The following is a 23,521-nucleotide window of genomic DNA, read 5'->3' as shown; positions in this document are numbered from 1 at the left end:
GAGTACGAGGGGAAGCAGGAGCCGGTGATCTGCCTTCCCCCCCCCATGCTGCTACCTCTATCAGAGGCAACAGCATGGTGGGGAGGGAAGGAGAGGAAGCAGGGGAGACTGTCATGAAACAGCCTCTGCTGATGGCAGACCCAGGCTCGCTGTGGGCAGGGGCTGCCTTAGGGGCTGCCTGTCCATGCAGGTCCAAGCTCTCCACAAACAGAGGCTGCCCTGCATCCCCTGGGAGTCCCAGCTCCCTGCAAACAGGAGCTGCTGCCAGAACAGCCCCCACACCCACTCTCCCTTCTCCCTAGCAACTTCAGTCCATGGAGAACTTGGCAGTCAGCTGGACTGCACAGGGAGCTGATTTTTTAAATGGCTCCTGTTACAGAATAGCTCCCACCTGGCACCCCATGCTGCTGCCTCTAACACAGAGGTAGCAGCGCAGGGTGTCAGAGGGCTCCCCAGGAGTGGAGCTGGAGCTCACTGGCTCCTGGCCCTGCCCCCAGGAACTACAGAATAGTCGACTAACCACTAAAAATCCATGCAGTTAATCGACTGTTCTATTACCCACTATCTAACATCCCTAGTTCCTGCAATAATCCACGGGCGAGTGCTGCCCAGCGCATCCCCTCCTGCCACGGCTGTTGGTAGGGGCGTGTCCTACCCTGCCTTTCAACCAACCAGTGCTGAGCAAGGACGAGATTTCCTCCCAGCCATAGAAGAACACTTTGCATGGGAGGGCCATGCAAAGCCTGGCAGGTCAGCCTTAGAACAGCCACAACCTGGGCAGGAGTGCTCAGCTGGCGGCTGGGAGGCAGCAAAGGGCTAGATGAGGGAGGATGGGCTAGTGCTGGGGAGGGGGGGCTCTAAGAGGCAGGGGGCTGACACTGGGGGGTAGGGAGCTGGCACTCGGGACCTCTGGGGGCAGGGCTAATAATGAAGGTGATATAGGGGCAGGGCTGGAAACAGGAGGTTGGCACGCGGAAGGAGGGAGACGGTCTGGTGGTTTGGGTCTCTAAGGGACAGGGGACAGGCACTGAGGCATTTGGGATAGGGGCTGGCACTGAGGGGCTTTGAAGGCAGGGTGCAGAGGATTCTGGGGTCAGTGGCTGGTGCTGGGGGTTCTTGGGGACTCTGGAGGCCGGGTCTTTTTGTATCACGGACCAGCAAACCCGTTCACAAACTTTTAGTAGAACGGTGACATTTTATTTGCATAATGAATACTCAAATATGTAAATACAATGTTACTGGTGCAAGAGCTGGATAGTACTACCACTGCAGATTAAAGTAATGTTTTTCATTCCAAAAGCTAAATGCATTTTACAATACTAACATATTAAAGAACTGATTTTCAGAAGTGTTGAACTTAATGGGAGTGGCAGGATATTCTGAATTTCTAAGTCAGGTCCTACCCATCATAATGCCCATGTAAACCATTAACACCCCCCTCTCTCCACACACAGGCTACGTCTAGACTACATCCCTTTTTCGTAAAAGGGATGTAAATTAGACGTATCGCAATTGCTAATGACGCAGGGATTTAAATCTCCCCCGCTTCATTAGCATAAAAATGGCTGCCGCTTTTTTTCGGCATGGAGCTTTGCCGGAAAAAAGCACCAGTCTAGACACTGATCTTGCGGAAAATAAAGCCTTTTCCGAAAGATCCCTTAGGCTTTATTTTCCGCAAGATCAGCGTCTAGACTGGCGCTTTTTTCCGGCAAAGCTCCGTGTGGAAAAAAAAGCAGCAGCCATTTTTATGCTAATGAAGCGGGGGAAATTTAAATCCCCGCTTCATTAGCAATTGCGATACGTCTAATTTACATCCCTTTTATGAAAAAGGGATGTAGTCTAGATGTAGCCACAGAGTTGTTTTTAAAAAGCACACAGAATATTTACTTGATTACCCATCTAAGTCTGTAACAAAGCCAGGAATACACCAGAACATCAAATTTCTAAGCTCAACGTTTCAAGCAAAAAAACTCTCTTTCCTTTCGTAATACTATTCTGAAGTTTGAGTATAACTTTGAAAGTACTGGCTATATACAAATAACATAAAATATATTTAAAGGCAAACAGCTGTTAGCAACTAATAAGCTATCATCAAAAAGGAATCTTTCCAAACTTTCAGAATGTCTTCAAAATTCAATGTTTACAAGAAGGCCAATAAAAATAATAGAAGAAAACAAAACAGATCACACACACAAAAGTTCACAATGACCTAGAAATCTGCCAACTCCAGTTGCAAAGTAATAAAGGAACCATGGTACAAGTTACAGGACAACATTTACTCCTTGCCATTCCATTCAAATCACTGCAGAATTTGTCTCCATCTCTAAGTGAATACTTAAAAATATAATTTTTAAACTACATTTAGGAACTACTCAGGCTTGTTCTCCATAAAAATGAAATAAATACCCACCATGTATGAAGGCAAAGTTTTCAGTATTCCTGGTTCAGGTTTATGTGTAAAAGGGCCTTCTAGCACTCCTCGTTTCAGCATATGCAGTAACAGTTTTGCATACAAGTTCCGATTCTTTCTACCCATGATTCCTGCACCTGCTCCTGAGGGCTCACAGAGTTTTTTAATCCAGAGTGCACATCTCTGACGTTCTAGAAAAATACATGCATTAACAACAGACTTTCTGAGAAAACAGAACAAACTCAAGAACAGCAGAAATTACAAAAGAACCACAAAATAACTTTGTATATATCAGGAGGTTCTCACCTTTTTCTCTCTGAGGTTCCCTTCAATATGCTATAAAAACTCCAGGACTCAGCACGGATGAAAGCAGCCAAGGAGTGAGTACCACCTCCACCCCAACTCACCTCAGTAAGACCACCCAGGTGAAATGCAAGGAAAAATATAATTCCAAGAGGAAGGGCACTCAATCAAAATCTTTGAAAAACCATTCAGGGTGCAGGGAGGTGGTACCTAGGAGCTGTGTGTAGTAGGGATGTTAAAATGTAACCATTGAAATTTTAATTTCACCGGGGGAGGAGGAGAGGAGAGTGAGCTGGTGCTCCAGGAGAGCCAACTTTTAAGTCAGCTCCCCATAAGCACCAGCTCTGCCTGCTGTTTAAGAGGCATCAGCATGGAGGGGGGAGGAAGAGACGTGGCTCCACAAGAACCGGTGCCTGCGGGGAGCCAGCTTGAAAGCCAGCTCCCCATGCGTACCAGCTTCTGCCTTGATGGGTAATGCTTACCAAGTAACGTTTAACCAGTTAACTAATTAAACAGGATTTTACATCCCTACTCCACATCTTCATCTAAATGGAAAAGTATGTGCCAGCCTCGGAACATGAGAGAATGGTTGTTCCATGATAACAGTTAAATTTTCAAATGGACAAAGAGAGACACATTTAAGACTAATTTCTGTAGATTCATATGTATAATTACTAGGGCTGTCAATTGACCTGGATTAATGCCTGCAATTAATGCATTAATTCCAGCTGAACCCCGACTCCACTGTTGCACTTAATACTGCGCTGCCTCTTTGAAGTGTCGCTCTGGTGCTTCAAAGGGGCTTTGCAACAGCGAAGTCGGGGCTCCTAATGCACTGCCCCTTGGAAAGGCTACCATGGCACTTCCAAGGGGCAGTGCTGCATGGAGCCCAGGGTCAGCTGGGGACTCCAGATAATCCCTGGCTCCATACAGCGCTGCCCCATTGAAATTGAGCTGCGGTGTTTCAAAGGGGAGGCACCCGCAATTAAGTGCATGATTAATCGCAATTAAATTTTTTAATCGCTTGACAGCCCTAATAATTACTTGACAGCAGGGGTGGGGAACCTCCAGCCACAAGCAATTTATCAGGGTTAGCTACTGGTATGCCACAAAATTGTTTACTTGAGCATCCGCAGGCACAGAGCCCTACAATTGGCACAGTTCCCAGCCAATGGAAGATTCAGAAAGCGACATGGGTCAGACCGCTGTTTTCAGCAGCACCTACTGGCCAGGAACGACAAATTGCTGCCACTGGAAGCTGTGGGGCTCCGTGCCTTTGGATGCCCAGGTAAAGAAGCCATCTAACAATTTAGCAAGCTTAGCTGCTGGCAGGCCGTGTGCAACCCACAGGTCAGAGGTTCTCCTCTCAGGTTTACAGTGTTCTATTATATAAAGCATTTTGAGTATTAGTTATTCTCAAATCCATAGAAGAATATTGCCTCTAATGTGTGCTTCATATGCAAAATTTAAAACTGCTGTATTGAAAGTAATCTGATTACAGTATTATTATTTTGAAATGATCTGAAAGCCTACTTCTGATTATGTCAGATTGTGTAAGGCACTCAGCATCTTCAATTTCCCCATTACACTCAGTGGGAACAGAGCAGTCTCTGTTCTTACTGAATCATACCCTTAATTACAAAATACCATTTCTATAAATATTAATATTTTATCATCCAATTAAAAGACCTGAGTCAGGAAACTTATATTTGTGTCATGTAGTCTTTCCTCAAACAAATACTTCTCTGGAACGCAAGACTGCAGGATTAAGAATTACTGATATAAACAAAGATTTTGCACAATCAGGCTCTTAATTTGAAGATTACTTCCTTGCAGTTCATTTCTAAAATCACTTAACTCATAAAACATCATTCACTACCTTGTATTTGTACTATTCATTAAAAAAAGTTCCAATACAGGATTTACTTCTTTTATGAACATAATTGTGTCTTGACAGATTTATCGCTAAAAATGCTTGCAATTTTATAAATGACATAATCTCTAAGACAAAGCCTACTTTAATTTTAATTTCCACTGAATTCATTAATTGGAAAATACAGGAATTAATGTATTTATGCAAAAGTGCATTTACGTCATCAAAATAAGAAGGATGAGCTTGAATAAACAGCATTAACAAAAGGTGCTTAAATGATAATCTAAAATCAACTTTAAAAGTTGTGCACATATGATGCACTTTACTACATTAGGTTTGTGGTACTTAATTTGTTATTTATCAAAATGCATTACAAGTGCACAAAGATGTCCTTATTATACACTTGCAATTCATAATATACCAAGATTCTGTGGTAAAACTAGAGTATTTGTCATTGTTATATTTATTTACATGCAAATATGTAGCATAGTTTACCTGATTTATGTGGTAATTTTAGTACAAACGGCTTCATATCTACAACATAGTGATCAAATTCCGCATCCAACTTCTCCCATGTTTCCTCTTCACTACTCATTGTGCTCTTAGCAGCCAACCTGCAAAATCTAAATTGAAGCAGAGAAGTTATATAAAACATAATTGCTCTACAGGATTAATACTTCATTCCTAAATGCAAATAGACTTTTTTTAGGTAGCTCAAAAAGTGAGTATTTTATTGGCACTAAATTCATTCTCACACATAATAGCAGATCTTTGCAAAGAGCTAACACTCAGGATAGGGATATTAGTGACTAGCATATGCTCATCAGGTAGTCAAGTAGTGATTGGACTAGTCACTTCCCCCCACCTTGCTGCCTCTATCAGAGAAAGGCAGCAAGGAGGGGGAAGCAGGAGCCGATCCTGGGGAGAGTTGGAGGGGGAGCAAGGGAGTCAGAGGCACAGTGGGGAAACAGTACAAGCTGTGACTAAAGCAGTCCCCGCTCATGCTAGGTACTGACTGCTGCGCCTTTGCCTCTGAAATGTAGCCACGAGCAGCTCTTATTACATTTAAAAGGCAGAGGTGCAGCCAGGATAGTGAGCACCCCAACTCCCCCCATCAAGTAGTCCATGAAAATTCCATTGACTACTCAATTAGCTGATTAATCGAAATTTAACATCCCTGACTCAGAATAAGCTTCACAATGTGTGTGTTTGATTTGGAATGCTTATTGGAAGGAAAAAAATAAATGCACATTAAAAAAAAGGCATCTAGCAAGACACAGCTCATAAATAAGCCCATCTTATTTCTCCCTAAAAGCTATCAAACAAGATAATATTCATCCAAGTAATAGCTTTTCTGGCTTGGAAGTCATTGACAAGATACTGCTTATAAATGAAAACAATATGGAAAGCACAAAGAACAATATTGCACATAATATTTTGATAAAGTTATTTGGGAACAGAATATACAGTTGTACATTTTTTAAAAACAGTGATTTACTGAGAGGTTGTGAGCCATCCAAATATTTTTCCTCCAAATTATCTATGTGATGACCTACAACTTCATTAGGTTCCCATTCAGAAGACTGCATTTTATATTGTTTTTACGTATTTTAGGCAGCAATTATCATGATCATTGCTAAATGTAGGATGGACTGAGGCCTATGTAAGAATTTAACTTTAGGCACAACAACTAATCCCACTAGCCTTTGGGTCCGTTCACAGTGAATACACTTAAGCACATTCACAGATATCATTGGAAGATCAGAAAAAAAACAGCAAGCAAATGGTCTGGTAGCACTTCATAGACTAACAAAACATGTAGATGGTATCATGAGCTTTCGTGGGCACAGCCCACTTCTTCAGATGTTTTATAGTCTACTATTTAGCTGTCTACATTCTCAGCTTAAAAGAAAAGTCTCCTCACCCACCTACAATCTACCTCCCAGCTCTAACATTATAAAACATTTCATATCAAGAGGAAAATGTATTTTTCCTCTCTTTTCTCTCCTTTGACTATTTTTATTCAGCATGTACCATCATGTAACACTCTGATATTCCATTTCTACTTAACTGATACTTGTAAATACATATTCTAATGTTGATATTGCATTTAATCTGAACTGAAAATTGAAAATGCAGTGAGCCAAGAATTACTGTTATCTTTAGTTATTTCTACCACAATTTTGAAATAATAAACATTTTCTACATTACACCATGAGATTAAGCTAATTACAGTGATTCACAAGTAGACCATGCCTTGCTGACCCCACTAGAAATTTCACAAATAAATCATTATATATAATGAATTCAGGTTCTTATACCACACCCATCAGAGGTATGTTGGACCCTTTGCCTTACTCAATATCCAATAATTTTCCATCCCAAGGTAGGTGGCCGCCACTTCCTCATCTATAGGTGCTGTGATTTAAGTATGGTTATACTACATATATTACAACTTTTCACTATTTGCTTCGTATTAAATAGCTTCCCAACTCTTGATAGCAGTTGAAGAAGTACATCCCTTTTACTCAACCCATCAACTTTCCAGGCTCAGGAACTGGCTTTCTTTCGCTACCTCTTCTGCACGCTTCCAGTCTGCACAATCGCTTCAGCAAGGCGGCGTTGTTGAACGACCCATACCTACTTTTCTGCCCACCACTACGAATTTTGCCAACACGCCACCATACCACATGCGGAATATGGCAGCAAGGAAAAGCGCGAGGACATTTCCCCATGTCTTTTGTCTAGTCTACATCGGCCCCATGTTATTTCAGAATCATTTGAGTTTTTAACATCTTGGCACCCAGCGGCTGAGATTTCGCACGTGGGGGGAGGCAATTTCCCTCCCTCACACCCTTCAGCCTGTCTGCTGGGCATGCCAGGACCACCCAGCGCCATTTACCTCACGGTCCACGACGTGGAGGCTTTGACCCCGCTCCCCTGCACTGAGGGGGGAATCTCACGGGGGGGGGGCTTTAGGAGAGGTTGCAGCAGGAGGGCACGGGGAGCCTAAGGCTGCGGGGGGGTCAGGCTGAGGGACCCCCTGCTCAGTCCTCCCCCGCAGTCAGCGAGGATGGAGCCGCCCTCCCAGGCCGGGCACCGCCACCCGCCTAGGCACCAGGCTAAGCAGCCAACGGTTCGACCCGACCCCACCCCGCCGCCGCCGGCTGCCCAGAGCGACAGGGCCCGGCTTCCGTTTCCGTCGGCCGGGCTAGGCCGCGGGGGTTGCCATGGCTGCAACGCTGCCGGCTCGGCGGGGGTGAGCAAGGCCCCGGCTGCGCCCTGACGGAGGCTGGCGGGAGGAGGGACGGTCGCGGGGGGGGGGGGGGAGGAAGAGGAAGTGGCCTGGAGAGGAGAAGGGAGGGAAGTTGGGGGGGAAGGGGCGCGTGGATGGGGGGGGAGGTAGTTTCCGGAAATTCCGGAGCCGTGGGGAGAGGGGGGGCGCCGTCGGGGAGACAGGCTGTAATGGGGGAGGGGAGGCGGGGAGACAGGCTCTAATGGGGGTGGGGCGCGGTGCTGAGGCGAGTGCTTAATTTATGCCACTCTGACCCCCACCTCCCAGGCTTGGCTGCGCAGAGCCCTGGCCCCTGCGGGGCTGCCCCCGTTACGATGGTGTTAAAGATGCCTTGCCCCCCAGCACGTCATGACAGAGGAAGCTGTGGGGAGGGGCCGTCGGGGGGGGGGAGAAGGGCTGTGTTGGGGGGGTTGGCGCGGGGAGCTGTATCAGGGATTGTGGCACAGAAAGGGTGATTTGGGGCTGTCTGCGGGGGTGGGGCACAAGAGCAGGGCAGGGGAGCTGTTGCCAGAGGGATGGTTGGGAGGTGCAAAGCTGTTTAGGGAGTTGACTGATAGAGAGTGTTTTGTGGGGGGCCAAAAGACGAGCAGTCCCGTGAGGGTGGGGGGGGGGGTTACAGAGGGGCATTGCTAGGTAGGGGTTCTGTGAAAGGGTTTCATTGAACAGTGTTTGGGAAGAATTCTTTCATTTTCAGTGATGCTGAGACTTGTGTATAAAATGCACCCTTCGGGGGGTGTAGGTGTTTGAATAAATCTTTAAGATTATTTAAATAATACATTGTTTAAACATAATTAAAATGGAGGATCAAATACACATAGGCCATTTTGCGGGGCCTTATTTGTAATGAAACTGTTTTGTGTGTGTGAATGCCGTGGAGGGGAGCTTTGAGTTGGGTTCTGTTGTTTATGATACTGTTTTCATTTTGCCACCGATATGTACTATACTGTCATCTAAAGTCTTCATTAGTGCAGACAGAGATCTTCCCAAGAAGTTCCAAATGGGTCTGAAACCCCACTCCTATAAACATGCACAAGCCTAATCCAATTGGGAAACTACTCACTTGATTCTAGTTTTGTACATGTGTAACTATTTGTCAGAAGCCACATATTGTAATTGAGATTCTTGAGAAGTGGGAGGAATTAGTTTAAAGGATTGAAACATTACTTGGATGTCTGTTGTATTTGTTAAGTATTGTTGTAAGGACTCAATTAAAAATCTTCCATAAGATGCCACATGAATCCTGTCTCACTATCCTTAAGAAATGTTGCAAAACCTTTGTCTTGGATAAAGCCTTTCTACCAAAACTGATATTAAAGCTCCTTCTGTTCCTAACTCCTTAACAAGCTCTTCTTCCCCTGCAACAAAGAAACAATTATCCCCCCCCCCCCAAAAAAACTTGCAAAGCAGAATTTTGATAGCAGAAAGAAACATGCAAAAGACTTCAGCCTCCATGAAGTCCAATAAGGCCTTCACTATTGTTACTTATTTTATGTATCATGTACTCAGATGCTATGATGATGGGCAGAAGAATTAAACTTTATGGCATGGTCTACACTCAATCAGTCCAGTTCCTTGGTGGCAAATGACAATAAGAATCCTTGTTAGCAGTATCAAGAAAAAAGCTAAGGGCGTAATAGGCCTAATGACGACAAACCTATTATCCAAGAAGAATACTGGCATGGGAGCATAGGGAATCTTGTCATTAATAATACGCTGCTTGTTTTGTTGACAAATACAGGACTTCAAGTTCCAGCTCCATCGAGCAAGCTACTCTGTTTAGCGGACAAGCAACCTGCGTTTGGCTTTTACATATTGGCCTCATTGTACTCGTATTATGCCCACTACTGAACATATAGATTATGCTGATAGTCTGAGAGGATCATTTAAAAGATTCATGGAGGGAGCAGGACCAGTAATGAAGCTACTGGTCCAGTCCTGAGAGAACAGATCCACTTTGCTAATCACTCTTCAGTGTTTGTTTGAAAAAGGTGAGTGATGGAGGGCACCAACAAAGGAAAGAGTCTTCTCTAGGGGAAGAGTGTGCAGTGATTGCACAATTACATAACTTCTGTCCAGGAGAGAAAAATATTAGTACAACTACTACAGCTGTCTCCTGCAGAAACTGCTGTTCTGAACAAGTTAGCTGATACGTGTTGACATGTGCTGGCCCTCCCGAGGAAATACTTCTAGAACTACAGTTGTAGAATACATAAAAATCCCCAAAGTGAATACAGAACAAAATCACAATTTGAATTGTAAAAATGCATTCATTTACATAAAATGCAGTTCAGAGTGTTTTCATCTAATTTTACCCTGCTGTCTTATCTTTGTAACAGTCTCAGCAGGTTGCCACAAATAACATATGCACAGCTTAAGGCAGTCTTTCAGTTATCTATATAGAGAAAATGGCAGGCTTCACTCGCTCATTGGAAACATCTTGGAGTTGCACTATGTTATTTTTACATCTTCTGTGCAAAGCTTTCATGTCTGAAATGTTGTGATTCACTACAAACACCTCAAAACATTTCACCACTTCAAAGACTTATCAAGTCGTGTTATATTTCTCCTTGAGGAGAATGGATAATAAATACAGAAATATGAATATAACTCTTAAGGACAATGCTTATACATACTCTGCTACGTTGATTTTCAACCGGTAGTCCACAGACTCTTTGGAAAACCACAGATTGAGTGCATCTTCATTCAGAAATTTTAAGGGGCCACAAATGAAGAAAGATTTAAAACCATTGCTCTAATGTAATCACCTTGAGAGCGGGGGTGGAGGGGACAGAGAGGGGCAGCTGATAGGTGATGTGATCAGGAGTGCCACACTGAAGAGGTAAGTAAAATTCAGGAAACTGAAACATTTATTAACAGTGCTTAGAAAAATCATTATGCCCCACAATGCAAATGAGTGCTCCTGTTGTGCAAAATACAGAGAACTTGGGTGGAAAAAGAGTATTGTTTAATGGCATTGAAGGGCAGCCCAGCAAACTTTTCTCTAACCATATTCCAAATGTGCAACATTTTAGCTGCAGAAGAGTATATATTAAACCAGGGGTTTTCAAACGCTGGGTCGCAGCTACTACAGGCAGCAATGAGGGGGAGGGGAGCAGGGGAAGCTGCCATGAAGCGGCCTCTGAGGCAGGCCTGAGCATCCTGCAGAGAGAGGCTGCTCCACATCCCATGAACCCTCTTTTCATGACAAGCCTGGGCCCACCACGGGCAGAGGCTGCTTTGCAGCAGCACCCCTGTCCTCAAGGGGTCACAACTTGAAGGCAGCAGCACAGGGCGGCAGGCAGCCAGTCTGCACAGGGAGCTGGTTTTTAAACTGGCTCCCCTCACAGACCAGCTCCCCCTGCCACCCCATGCTGCTGCCTCTGACATAGAGGCAGCAGCACGGGGTAGCAAGGGGCTCCCTGGGAGTGGGGTTTGGAACACACTGGCTGCTGGCCCGCCTCTGGAGACTATCGAATACTCATGTAACTGCAAAGATTTCATGTGGATACACGACTATTCAATTACCCAGTATCTAACATCCCTAATGGGAGCTGTGATCTACCGTACCTGCAGCGATTCAGGTAAACAAAGCGTCTTATAGCCAGGTAGCAGCCTGCCCTTGCAAGCTGCAACCCAGAGTTTGAAAACCCCTGTATTAAACTATGTCAACATCTGTGCTAAAGCTCTTTCTACAAAACACGCAGATTTTCAAATAAGATGGGTGCTTGCGAAATGAGATAGATGTCAAATTAAGATGATTTTGATGGTGCCTGAGAGCAGCGGGAGGCACTGAGCCAGGTAAGCACCCTTCATACCCAGCCCCTGTACCACCAACCTGCTCCTGCACCATCTCTCCCATCCAGACGCCACACCCTACCGTGCTCTTGTACCTTTCCTCCCACCCAGACTCTCCCACTCCCACCCTGCTCCTTGCACCCTCCCTGCCTCCCAGACCTCTCCTACCCTCAGCCCACTTTTCCAACAAACCTCCCTTCCACGCCCCTCCCACAGCCTTCTGCACCCATTTTGTCATCATGGGTGATTAGTTGGTGGTCCACGAAAAGGTCTGCATTGAGTGGGATGGGCCATGGGCCAAAAAGTTTTAGAACCGCTAAACTAGTGTTATGTTAGCTGGGTTTATAAAACTTCATTGATCTATAGTTGCTCAGACACAGACAAAATAATTCTTATTACTTTTCACAGGAAATCACATATAACTTAGCACAGTTAACTGCACATGTACCACCAATATTATCTACATATTTAGTATAATGAAATTCTAATTATTTTCTCTGGATAGGAACATAGGTATTATTGTATTGGATCCATATAATCCAAAGGAAGGTTGCAAGATATCTACAGTCGGTAAATTTGGGGTGATCTGCCCCTTCCCCATGAAAGTCTAATTCTGCTCTTTAACTGTCAGTGTCTTAAATATCTTATTATGTTCTGGGCACATATAGATGGATCTGTAGTTGCGAATTTGGCAAATTCTATATTTGCCACTGTCAAGGTTGTTCCCCATTGTGGTACTTTGAGTGCAAAAGGTGGGAGCCTGCAAGACATTTTAAAAAGTATTTTGCCTCTATAGGCTTCTGCTTAAAAACTTCCCAAGATCACAGATTCCATGGCCGTGGTTGGTATGCTGCCACCATTGATGTAAAAGAAACGCTTTTCAAACCCAGGAAGATGCACTTGGGAACTTCTTCCAGAGGGGTACCCCATGCTTTTTGACCACAAGGGAGCTTGAAAAAAACCCTGTAATTTCTGATAGCTGGCCTCCCAGTCTTAGGGTACGTCTAGACTACATGCCTCTGTCGCCAGAGGCATGTAGATTAGGCTACCAGGCATAGGAAAATGAAGCGGCGATTTAAATAATCGCCGCTTCATTTAAATTTACATGGCTGCCGCGCTGAGCCGACAAACAGCTGATCAGCTGTTTGTCGGCTCAGCGCGGTAGTCTGGACGCGCGGGTGTCGACATCAAAGGCATTTGTCGACCACCCAGGTATGCCTCCTGGGATGAGGTATACCTGGGTGGTCGACAAATGCCTTTGATGTCGACACCCGCGCGTCCAGACTACCGCGCTGAGCCGACAAACAGCTGATCAGCTGTTTGTCGGCTCAGCGCGGCAGCCATGTAAATTTAAATGAAGCGGCGATTATTTAAATCGCCGCTTCATTTTCCTATGTCTGGTAGCCTAATCTACATGCCTCTGGCGACAGAGGCATGTAGTCTAGATGTACCTTAAGTGTGGGAATTACTTTTCTAGACATGAATATTCCTGCCTGGTTCAATTCATCTTTTTCCCCCAGATCCTTGTGGAACACCCACAAAAGAACTGCACTAGGCAGATTCCCTTTCAATTCAAATCTCAACACTTTCTTCCCATGTTCTCCTGGCTCCCTGCCAATGCTTCCTGGCTACCCTGGCTTTATCGCTTAGTTACTGGATGCTGGATATTTAAAAAAGGGCAGCACCCATCCCATCCATCACAGCCACCAAAACAGATCACAAAACAAACCTTGAATATTTTCTGTCACTAAATTTGTAGTAATTACCATTGTCCTTAAAAGCGCTATGTTTTCTCCTATGTGGATATTTTTTGCCATATTAAATCAATTCCTAATTTAGTATAAATCACGGAAATTTCTAAACATTCCTGTGTAAGCTAGTTGCAGGAAAAAATAAAAATCACAAATATAGATTACTTCATATTCCTTTCTTCAGGGATTGTTTTATTTTTAAAATCAAAATTCAAACCAAAATAAATGTTTCAAACATTGAGTTAATAACCCCCCAAGGATTTTTCAGCTTCAGTCATGTATAAGAAGCTAAGACATACCTTTTTCCCTGCAGTGTCCTTTTTTAGAATAGTTTCTCCTTTTCATTTATATCCCTGCAAGATGTGATGCGCAGGAAACTGTTAAACTCTGAAATGCCTCAGCAACCTTACACTTGTCATGGCCTGTCTTCCCATAACTCATATGACGTACAAAGAAAATGGAATGTATAATTTTCAAGGAGTCTAGTGTATATAGAATATATTTTCTTTATTTGCTAACACTATTACCTCTTATATAATATCCACTGGTTTGCAATACTTATTCATATTGTAGTTATCTGGGCTCGACAATTAATGTAATCTACTCACCTGTGGCGAGTAGATTGCAAGCTGGCACAGCCGCGCAGCGTGGTCAACGCATGCGCAGCGTGGTCAACGCATGCGCAGCGCGGTCAACGCATGCACAGCATGCCGAACTGTGCGGCTAGCGAGTGGGGCTCGTCGCGGTTTGGCGAGCCCTGGTAATTATTATATCTCTTTACAAATGTTCAGTATGCTTCTTATCCTCTGAGAGTTAATTACACAATTTCTGGAGGAAAAAAGTATACAAAATTATCTTATTTTAAAATTTTCCATTTATCTGTAACTGAAACTTTATTTACAGATCAAATATTTATTTTGTGATCCTTGCTCACAATATGGAACCAAGTCCATCCTTCTCTTTTTTCTCAGAAATAGTTGAAATGCACAGGGGTTTCTTCCTTTCAAAAATATCATTCGTTATTTGTGAAAAATTTGGGATTGGAATGTGGTAAAATTAATTTTAGCAAACAACTACATTGTAATCATTATTTATAGAGAGATTTTTCAATTAAGAATGTAGTTACCTAAATGTTTGGTAGATACGGTGAAAGAAACTATGTCCACTAGTTAAGTTCACACACACTAGGAATCTTATTTGGACAATTTAGATACTTTAAAATTGTCAGGTAGTTTGGGATGGGACATATTCACATGTAATTATATACTGTTCTGACAGGCTGATAAATGAGTGGATCGAAGTAGTTATGTGTGAAAGCTAGTGTTCAAGTAGTGCGATATGTGACGGACCCAGACGAGCTGGCTGCCACACTCTAATGCAAGGCTCTGAATAAACATTTTCCTTTTCCCTGAATAACCAGGGCCAAGCCCAGTGCAGCACCATCAAGCAGGTACTTCAAGCCAATTAAGAGCTTGCCAGGACTAAGGAGGAGTTTTCACCCCAAATGGTGAACTAACCTGTGATGAGGATGGCTCAGTAGGCTGTGACCCTTGCCTATAGTAAAGGGAAAGAGACTATGTGGAGGATCACAGCAGGCCTCTGAAGCAAACACTATCCGCCAGAAGTGCAGGACCCTGGGGTCACAGCCAGAGGTTTGCCACAGATACTGATGATATAATAAGCACTATTGCTAGTGTATTGGACTATCAGAGGAAATTCTGCTGTTGTGTATAAAAATGCAGTTCCTTTGATTTCAGCGGAATTGTCCTCTAATACAACAAGGTACAACTTGCTCACAGATGCATATAACAGAAGGTAGGCTATGTTGTAATAATTGGGGCCTGACAAGTCTACTGCAATTAAGTTCAGGTGTGTGGAAGTGGACAGAAGTGGATAGAATGTTCCAGTCACTGGTAGCAAATGTGAATGGGAAAATGTACAGACTGAGGATGGAAAGACTGGATTTGTCTAAACAAAAAGGCCTACCAGGACTGTGTTGAGATCATGTAAGTAAGCAGAAAGAGTGTGAGATGTTAAATCAATAGACCAAAACTGGTATATTGGAAATTAGGCCTAAATAGTAGGCAAAACACTGAAGGGATGACATTGTTCCCATCATTCTCTTTGAGTAAAAAAGAGTCTTTCTCTCTCTCTCCCTCTCTCTCTCTCTCTGGCTTTGTCTACACTAACGAGTTTTTTTGGAAAAATGGCCGTTTTTCAAAAAAAAATCACTTACGTCCACACTGCAATCATGTTCTTTAAAAAAAAAATTGAAAGAACAGAAGGGTTTTTCCAACATTGGTAAACCTCTTTCTACGAGGAAGAAGCCTTTTTCCAAAAGAGCTATCTTTTGAAAAAGCAGATTTCTTTTTCAATGTGCTTTGGCAGTGTGGACGCTCTCTTTCGGAAGCTTTTTTTTTTTTTTTTTTTTTTTTGAAAGATCTCTTCCGGAAAAGCTTCTTCCAAAAGAAGCCTGAAATCTAGATGTAGCCTTTCTTTGGGTACGTCTAGACTACATGCCTCTGGCGACAGAGGCATGTAGATTAGGCTACCGGACATAGTAAAATGAAGCGGCGATTTAAATAATTGCCGCTTCATTTAAATTTACATGGCTGCCGCGCTGAGCCGACAAACAGCTGATCAGCTGTTTGTCGGCTCAGCGCGGCAGCCATGTAAATTTAAATGAAGCAGCGATTATTTAAATCGCCGCTTCTTTTTACTATGTCCGGTAGCCTAATCTACATGCCTCTGTTGCCAGAGGCATGTAGTCTAGACGTACCCTTTGTCTCTCTCTTTCTTTTAGAATCAAGTTGGCAGGCTGTGTGATACCTGGACCAGAAGGAGAGAGCTTGGCTGACACTACTACTATCCCCCAGGCATCTCTGGATGCACCATGACACCATTGGTCTTTGGTTGTCCTGATCCTGAGAGAGAACCTGTTTGGAATAGGCAATCCAGAAGAACCCAGGTGATATCACCAGGTCCAGCTAAATCACAAAGACCGCCTGGGCTAAGAAACTTGTTTCCATATCACCCAACTTTTCTTCTCTTCCTTCTCTCTCTCCTTTTGCCCTCTAGTCTGTAAGAGTCTGGCTTAGGCAGTCAAGACTGCATCTTTTACAGCACTGCTGTGAACCTGTTACCAAATGAGCAATTACAAGCGATACCTCAGACAGCTTGATGCTTCCAGGAGTTGGAGTGGTGGATACAACCATGCACTGGCCCCTTATTTCTCTAGCATCAAGATTGCAAGAGTTAGCACAATACACAGAAGCTGAATTTTCTATCTTTGCTGGCCTTGTTTCTCCCCTTTTCTGTGTGTTTATCTCCTCTTGTGGGCAGTGGGTTTGGACTTGAACAACAGCAACAGTTCCAGGCCACCTCAACTAGTCTTTTCTCTCCCCAAAAAGGGCTGTTGCAACCCTCTTTAATAACATCTAAAAGACAGTAAAGCAGGATTTCCCTTTATTAAAATTACTACAACTAAAGGAAAAGGGAATAAAGAACTTTTAAAAATAAATCTGATTCATACTTTGTATTTAAAATGCCCTCACTGTTTTTCCTTTTTCTATAATCTTAAATAAAAGCTTATAAAGGTTTTTAATGGTGCATTTGCCATGAAACTAAGCGGGCAGAGGTCTCTATGCTCAAAATCCTGAACTATGTTGAACTGTTTAGTCTTGTACAGTAACAGAGTTGTGTTAACACCTTGGGTTCTCTGGATCTCTTTATTCCATGAAAATTAACGCAACAAATATAAGACCTCACATCATGATGCAGAACTCTTCTGTTGGCAAGAGTTGCAGACTTGCATAAAACCATAACGGAAATTTACTGACTGCACACAGGGAAGGTGCAACTTGTTGATTCCGCTAAGATATAAAAGATGGGCATGAGCTTCTGGTGAGAGGGAACTAGGGAAACACAGGGTTCTGCAGGAAACCCTAGGAAAGCTAGGGCTGAAGAGAAAGCTTAGGCTGAAGTTTATGTTCTGTTTTTGTTTTTGTTGTTCTGGGTTTTTTTTTTGGAGCTTCTATGTAGCTCCATCGTATGTAGTATGCATAGTCTTAATTTGGAGCAAAATGGGAACATCCAGCTCTTATTTATATTACCATAGTCTGAGTGTACCCTGTTACGCAAAAAGGTCTTGAGTTACATGCTAACATTCATAAATCCCTTCTGACAACTCAATAAGAAATTAATTCTCGTGTCTACCACTTGAAATAGAGATAGAAAAAATAGTCTTGGATTGGGCCATCCACCTACTCAGATACAAAGACATCTGTTCTCTGCTAAAAGTGGTTGGAACTGCTCTCTCATGTTCCTATAGTTCTATTTCTATTAATAATACTCTACATTATTTCTTTTATAAACTGAGGCATAGTGTAGGTAATTTAGTGGTACACATCAAGATGTTTTTCAGATGCTTAAAATACTTTTTTGCTGCTTGCAAATGTATGGCATTGAAAATGTTTGTATTAAAAATTAATAGGACTATACAAGAAAGATTTGTTACAAAAACAACCTTTCACTCCCTGCATTTCAATGTCAAATTTGCATGGACCCACTTGATACTACACACATTGTCTTAATAGGAGATGGTACAGATGAGCTCAAAATCCTTTATTGAAAAATTTACTTCCAGTGCACATCATAAAATACATAAGGCAGTCTTCTTAGGAATTTAAAAAAAATCTTTCCTTTTTAAGTTCTAGAAACTTAACAATACAAGAAGAATGACATGTCAGTTCAAACCAGGAATTATAGTTTGGGGCCCAAATATACATAGATGCAAACATATTTTGCTAGTATGTTGGAATATTTCATTGATTTGATGGGACATATCTAAGAGATAAATGAATGCTGGCTAATATCCCATGTAATCAAGAGTTTTGTCAGCTTAGCTACTTTAAATGTTCAATGGATTTCACCAGAACTCGCTATTGATCTTGTTGCTGCTCTGCACCATAAGCTAGATGGAGTATATAGTCTGCTAAAACCAGAAATGATAACCTTTACTCAACTTATTTGTGTGAGAATTTTTAAGTTAGACATTTAATTACGTGGGATGTTAAAAATTAATTTGGCATAAAATAGAATCAATAAGATAAATCAGTATAGAATATTTGTCAGATGCATTTAGAATCACATGTAAAAGCTAAAACATTTTTTATGTCTAATATTGGGATTTTCAGAACAGACAAAGCAAGCTCCGCACCCAAATCCTATTGAAATTTGATGAAAATTTGGGAACTTTTTAGGTTTCTTTAAAAATTGTAGCCTATATGAGTGTGTTTTGTATAGCTCTGGGAAATGAACACTTCCAATTGTCATGCATGCTGTATGCTACTGAATAGCACTAAGACACTGTAATATACTCTCTCTTACAGACAACTGGAGTGTTAATATTCCAGAACTATGTGCAGGAATGCATTACATACTCTCATTGTAAAAATAGGAAAAGAATCAGAAGTCGTGAGATAGTTACTGGCCTTTGAAAACCAAATAAACTCCTTGGCTACGTCTAGACTGGCATGATTTTCCACAAATGCTTTTAACGGAAAAGTTTTTCCGTTAAAAGCATTTGCGGAAAAGAGCGTTGAGATTGGCACGGACGCTTTTGCGCAAAAGCACTTTTTGCGGAAAAGCATCCATGCCAATCTAGACGTGGTTTTGCGCAAAACAATACCGCGTTGTCTACACTGGCCCTCTTGCACAAAAGTATTTGTGCAAGAGGGCTTTTGCCCGAACAGGAGCAGCATAGCATTTCTGCAAGAACACTGACAATCTTACACGAGACCGTCAGTGTTCTTGCGGAAATTCAAGCAGCCAGTGTAGACAGCTGACAAGTTTTTCCGCAAAGGCAACTGCTTTTGCGGAAAAACTTGGCAGTCTAGATGCAGCCCTTATGTAACAGAAAGTATATTTTTATAAGAAGTTTCATTTGCATTTGATTCTTCTAGGTAGGGCAAATACAGTCTGAACGGATATGTTTACACATGACTATTTTCTCTCCTTGCTACAGCAACTGAGGCTAGGAAGTTTAAGTGTCTCATTCTGGCACCGTTACAGAAGAGGCTCCATGTAAGCTCAAAAGCCTATCTCTCTCAACAACAGAAGTTGATCTAATACAAGATATTACCTCACCTACCTTGTTGGACTGACATGGCTACAAGAACACAACATGTCATTACTCACAATGAGAAGTGCAACACCTTGCTAGTTTCTCATGCATTTTCAGTAGCAGAGATCATAACCCCCAAAAATCAACATGGGTAAAGTTTTGGAGAAGAAAACATTTCACAGGGTTTCCTCAGAGTTTATCCCTTATTTTTTCAAGAACCTGGTTTTACATCCCTATCCCCATACTTGATCACTGGAGATTAGGTCACAGGGCCTGGCCAGAAATATTGAGGATCCAAAGAAATCTGTAGGAGGTTAAAGCTATCTCCTAACACGTCTGATGCCTCTGTACTTTTTCTGGATCGTGGTGCTACTCATACTCCCTGGCCGCAGGTAGTCCAGTCCCAGGCTGTATTATCTTAGCCTGTGGAATCTCTGCAGGGCCAGAAAGAGGGTGATGTACGTCATCCCTGTTGATTCTGCCCTAGCCTAATCAGTCTCCACTCTCTTCCCCTCTATGGACCCTGAAGCTGCAACCAACTCTGGCTACGCCTTAAGGAAGGGGATATTTCTTTTGAGTATTTGATCCATTATGTGATCTACATAGAGAGAGCCTTCTTTCCTGGTCTGATCTGGGGTGAAAGAATCCACACCAATTAGAGTAAGTGCAAAGGAACATACTACAAACATACATCAGGAATGGTCTAGGTATATTTGGTCCTGCCTCAGCACAAGGGGCTAAACTAAATGATCTCTCAAGTTCCTTTCCAGCCCTACTCTTCTGTCATTATACTCGACATGAGTACGGAAGCTATACTCTGTGAGGACCCAGGAGTGGAACTAGACAGAACACAACTGTCCTAATTCTCCAACTTCTAGACAAGTGCCTCCCTTTTTACTAATCAATGTCCCTCTTTTGAATTTTCAGACTTGTGGTACAGATTAGAAAGAGAAGGGGTGAATTTATACATGTTTGCTTTGAAATCAGACTATAAAATGCGTAACTTGAGAAGACAGTTTTCCAATACACAATAGAATAAAATCAATGCTATAATCACCATTGAAAAACACTTTATGAAGAAAAGTACAATACTGCGTGGATACTGTTAAAACTGACTTTAAATGATAAACAGGGAAGAGCTAGAAAATTGGACTTCTGACCAGGTAATATTAAAAGAATAAGTATATACTACAGCTTGACTGAAAAAGGACTACATTGGTGTAGGGCCTGAGAACAAATTACAAGTATATGAAGAGTGTAAATACAAAAGAAAATAAATTGCTTAGAGTGGTCAGGCACAGACATTCAAATAAGAAGAGAGAAAAGTGAGCAAAGGAATACATGCTATATTTCAGGAGAGAATTTGTAATAGAACATTTGACAGTGCTGGGCAAGCAATAGAGAGTATGCTGTTATAGGACCAGAGACAAATACATTTCTTGGGACCTAAACGATCCTTTCCACCTTTACAACTTCGTTTTTGTTAAACGCGTCTAATAGAACTATCTTGCTATTTTGAATTCACTCCTGCAGCACATGGGGTCAACTCTGCTGGATCAGTTTTCCAAAGAGATTGCAGAAGTCCAATTTCTGTGAAAACAAGAAGTTACAAGTCTAGGTGAGATTCTTTAAAATATGTAACAATTAATATAAGTTATAATCATGAGGCAAACTATGTAGTGAAATTTAGCAGTACAGCAGAGGAGCCATAGAAAGATGCTGTCAGAAGGCCCATTTCAGCAACAGTAACAACCATCATCTGATGCTAATGCAAAATACGAGAGCAGCCATTTCCACCACAGAGCATATGGTGGGTTTCTCTCCTCCCACATTTCCAAATGAAAAGAGGAACATTTTGTGTGGACAAATTTAATAAAAGAAAAACACAAAGCACTTCTTCTTGCTAACATGCTGCTATATTTCTCTGACTGCTAATATAGACTTTAGTTTGAAAGATGCTGTCTGTTCTGTTTTAAATATTTTGCATTTCCAACCAAGTGTCTGCAACCTCAATTCCGCAGTGAAGCCATCAATCACTTGGTGATCCTGATGTTAAAAATTCAAATCCGGATTACCAACTCGTACTCCCTCCTCCCAACAATTACATGCAAATCCGAAATAAACAGGCCTGCATAAGCAACTGTGAAGGATGAATGCAATTTTCGAGGGTCTCAAAGCCATAAAGGTTGTCTCTGCAATCCTCCTCCATGGAGAGTTTTGACCAATCAATTCATGAAGTCTCAGATTCACTGACCATGGCTCTGTCAGGACCTACACTGCACCCGTAGGTCGAAATAAGATACGCAATTTGAGCTAAGCAAATTGCATATCTTGTTTCAATCTAATCTAGAAATAGCTTATTTTGAAATTTGGAGCTGTCTACACAGCACCAAATTTTGAAATAAAGAATTATTCCAAAACATCCCTAAACCCTCGTGGAACACAGGTTACAGGGACGTCGGAATAGCATACCCGTTATTTCGAAATCTAATCTGAAATAACGGGCTTGTTTAAAGATGTGAAATAGTGCTGTTGTCTAGACATAGCCTCAGTTTTTGGCCCATCCAAATCCTAGACAGCCCTGCTATGGACAAAACTGGCACAGACCACTGTTCTAACATAGAAGCTTCTTGCTGTGCATGCTCTCCATAGCTGGGACCACGTCTCCCACTGAAGCTTTCCACTACCCTTCCAGCCAAAAAGCTTCAGCCATTAAGTATGGATTTGGAGTAAGAGAAAACATTGCCCATTTAATCCAGGTCCCCCAAACTGTAAGCTTTTGTGCAATTAGTACATACCTTTGAAACAGGCAGGGACTGTGAGTTGGCCATCGATACATTGAGTAGGTACTGAATAGCCACATTTTTGTTCTTTATTTTTGCAGAAAAAGAAAAGAGTTTCAGCATGCAGTATTCCTTCCTTGAGATCATTCTGAACCTTTATTTTCCGGCCGTTGTATAGCACTGTGGCTTTGCTAACTGGGATTTTACATGGTGCTGAAAAACAATTAATGTGTAAATGGTGCTTCTGAATAACAAGAATTCTATTTTTTTTAACAATGAACGGGTTAAGTCTTTTGAAGAAGATGCAAAAGTAACATTGGAAGGTGGAAGAACACCGTGAACACCAGACATGTCTACCTGAAGCATAGACCCTGTGTGGGATATTCAGTAGTGGCTAAGTGACTTTGGAGCACACTTAGGCCGTGTCTACACTGCACCTCTTTTGCGCAAAAGGCTATGCAAATGAAGTGCAAATTAGCATATTGCTGCACTTCATTTGCATAATTAGGGGACATTTTTGCACAAGAGGCTTTTGGGCAAGAGCCATTTTTCCTGAAAAAATGAGGAAGAACGGCTCTTGTGCAAGAGGGGTTTTTTGTGCAAAAAGGAGCCATCTACGCAGCTCCTTTTTGCGCAAAAGCCTCTCGCGCAAAAATGGCTCCTAATTAATTAGGCAACTGAAGCACAGCAATATGTTAATCCGTGCTTCATTTGCATAGCCTTTTGCGCAAGCGAGGTGCAGTGTAGACGTAGCCTTTGGTGCTTTTGAAAATCCTACCCTCTGAATTATTGCGAGTATACTGGTTTAGGTGATACATGTCCTTGATGAATGTAGTCAAGTGGCTGGTTTTCATAGGTTAGTTGTAGGTGTATCTTTTCTTGGGAACAACCAAGTAAACTGCATCTTTGGCCCTTTTCATGATTTGAAAGTGTGAATATGTTTCACGTAGTCTGTTTATGGATGGAAAAAAATTAAATGGCATCATCACAGAAAATGTTATTTGCATCATAGGAAATGAGGGACATAGATGCCAGGTCTACAGAAGAAAAGATTTGCTGGTGTAATTATAATTGTACACTCCATAAAACATGCTTTTGCTGGGATAGCCTTCACACTGAGGTTTTTGCCAGTATAGAAATGGTTCTTTTAAAAAGGCAGGGCAGAGAGAGGGAAGTGGCTCTATGCA

At 42.3% G+C, this 23,521-nt stretch overlaps 2 protein-coding genes and 1 long non-coding RNA gene across 10 annotated transcripts in view; 1 reads left to right on the top strand and 2 right to left on the bottom strand.

The window, feature by feature from the left end:
- The window catches only part of CEP112 (centrosomal protein 112), a 355,922-nt gene extending 348,002 nt beyond the window's left edge, over window positions 1-7,920 (bottom strand). For 6 of the 7 annotated variants that reach the window (XM_075903951.1, XM_075903955.1, XM_075903952.1 and 3 more), the window contains exons 1-3: window positions 7,489-7,920; window positions 5,082-5,209; window positions 2,411-2,601 (exon numbers count right to left, since the gene is read on the bottom strand). In XM_075903951.1, coding sequence (XP_075760066.1) covers window positions 2,411-2,601; window positions 5,082-5,181 — 291 coding nt within the window. In that variant the 5' untranslated portion in view covers window positions 5,182-5,209; window positions 7,489-7,920. The remainder of the gene's footprint in view (window positions 1-2,410; window positions 2,602-5,081; window positions 5,210-7,488) is intronic. The other variant, XM_075903954.1, reaches the window with a different exon arrangement.
- LOC112544367 (uncharacterized) overlaps window positions 7,735-23,521 on the top strand; it is a 15,995-nt gene continuing 208 nt past the window's right edge. Inside the window, exons 1-4 of one of the 2 annotated variants that reach the window (XR_012896910.1) lie at window positions 7,735-7,845; window positions 9,620-9,869; window positions 11,586-11,679; window positions 16,231-21,140. This is a non-coding gene — a long non-coding RNA (uncharacterized LOC112544367). Of the gene's footprint in view, window positions 7,846-9,619; window positions 9,870-11,585; window positions 11,680-16,230; window positions 21,170-23,521 lie in introns of those variants that run through there. The other variant, XR_012896911.1, reaches the window with a different exon arrangement.
- APOH (apolipoprotein H) overlaps window positions 21,024-23,521 on the bottom strand; it is a 15,712-nt gene continuing 13,214 nt past the window's right edge. The window contains exons 7-8 of the mRNA XM_006110574.4: window positions 22,350-22,547; window positions 21,024-21,141 (exon numbers count right to left, since the gene is read on the bottom strand). Coding sequence (XP_006110636.2) covers window positions 21,062-21,141; window positions 22,350-22,547 — 278 coding nt within the window. The 3' untranslated portion in view covers window positions 21,024-21,061. The remainder of the gene's footprint in view (window positions 21,142-22,349; window positions 22,548-23,521) is intronic.

This window comes from Pelodiscus sinensis, chromosome 20 (assembly GCF_049634645.1).
Source record: "Pelodiscus sinensis isolate JC-2024 chromosome 20, ASM4963464v1, whole genome shotgun sequence".
Lineage (NCBI taxonomy): Eukaryota > Metazoa > Chordata > Testudines > Trionychidae > Pelodiscus > Pelodiscus sinensis.
Note: the sequence above shows the minus strand (reverse complement) of the source record. Positions and strands in the feature narration are given on the sequence as shown.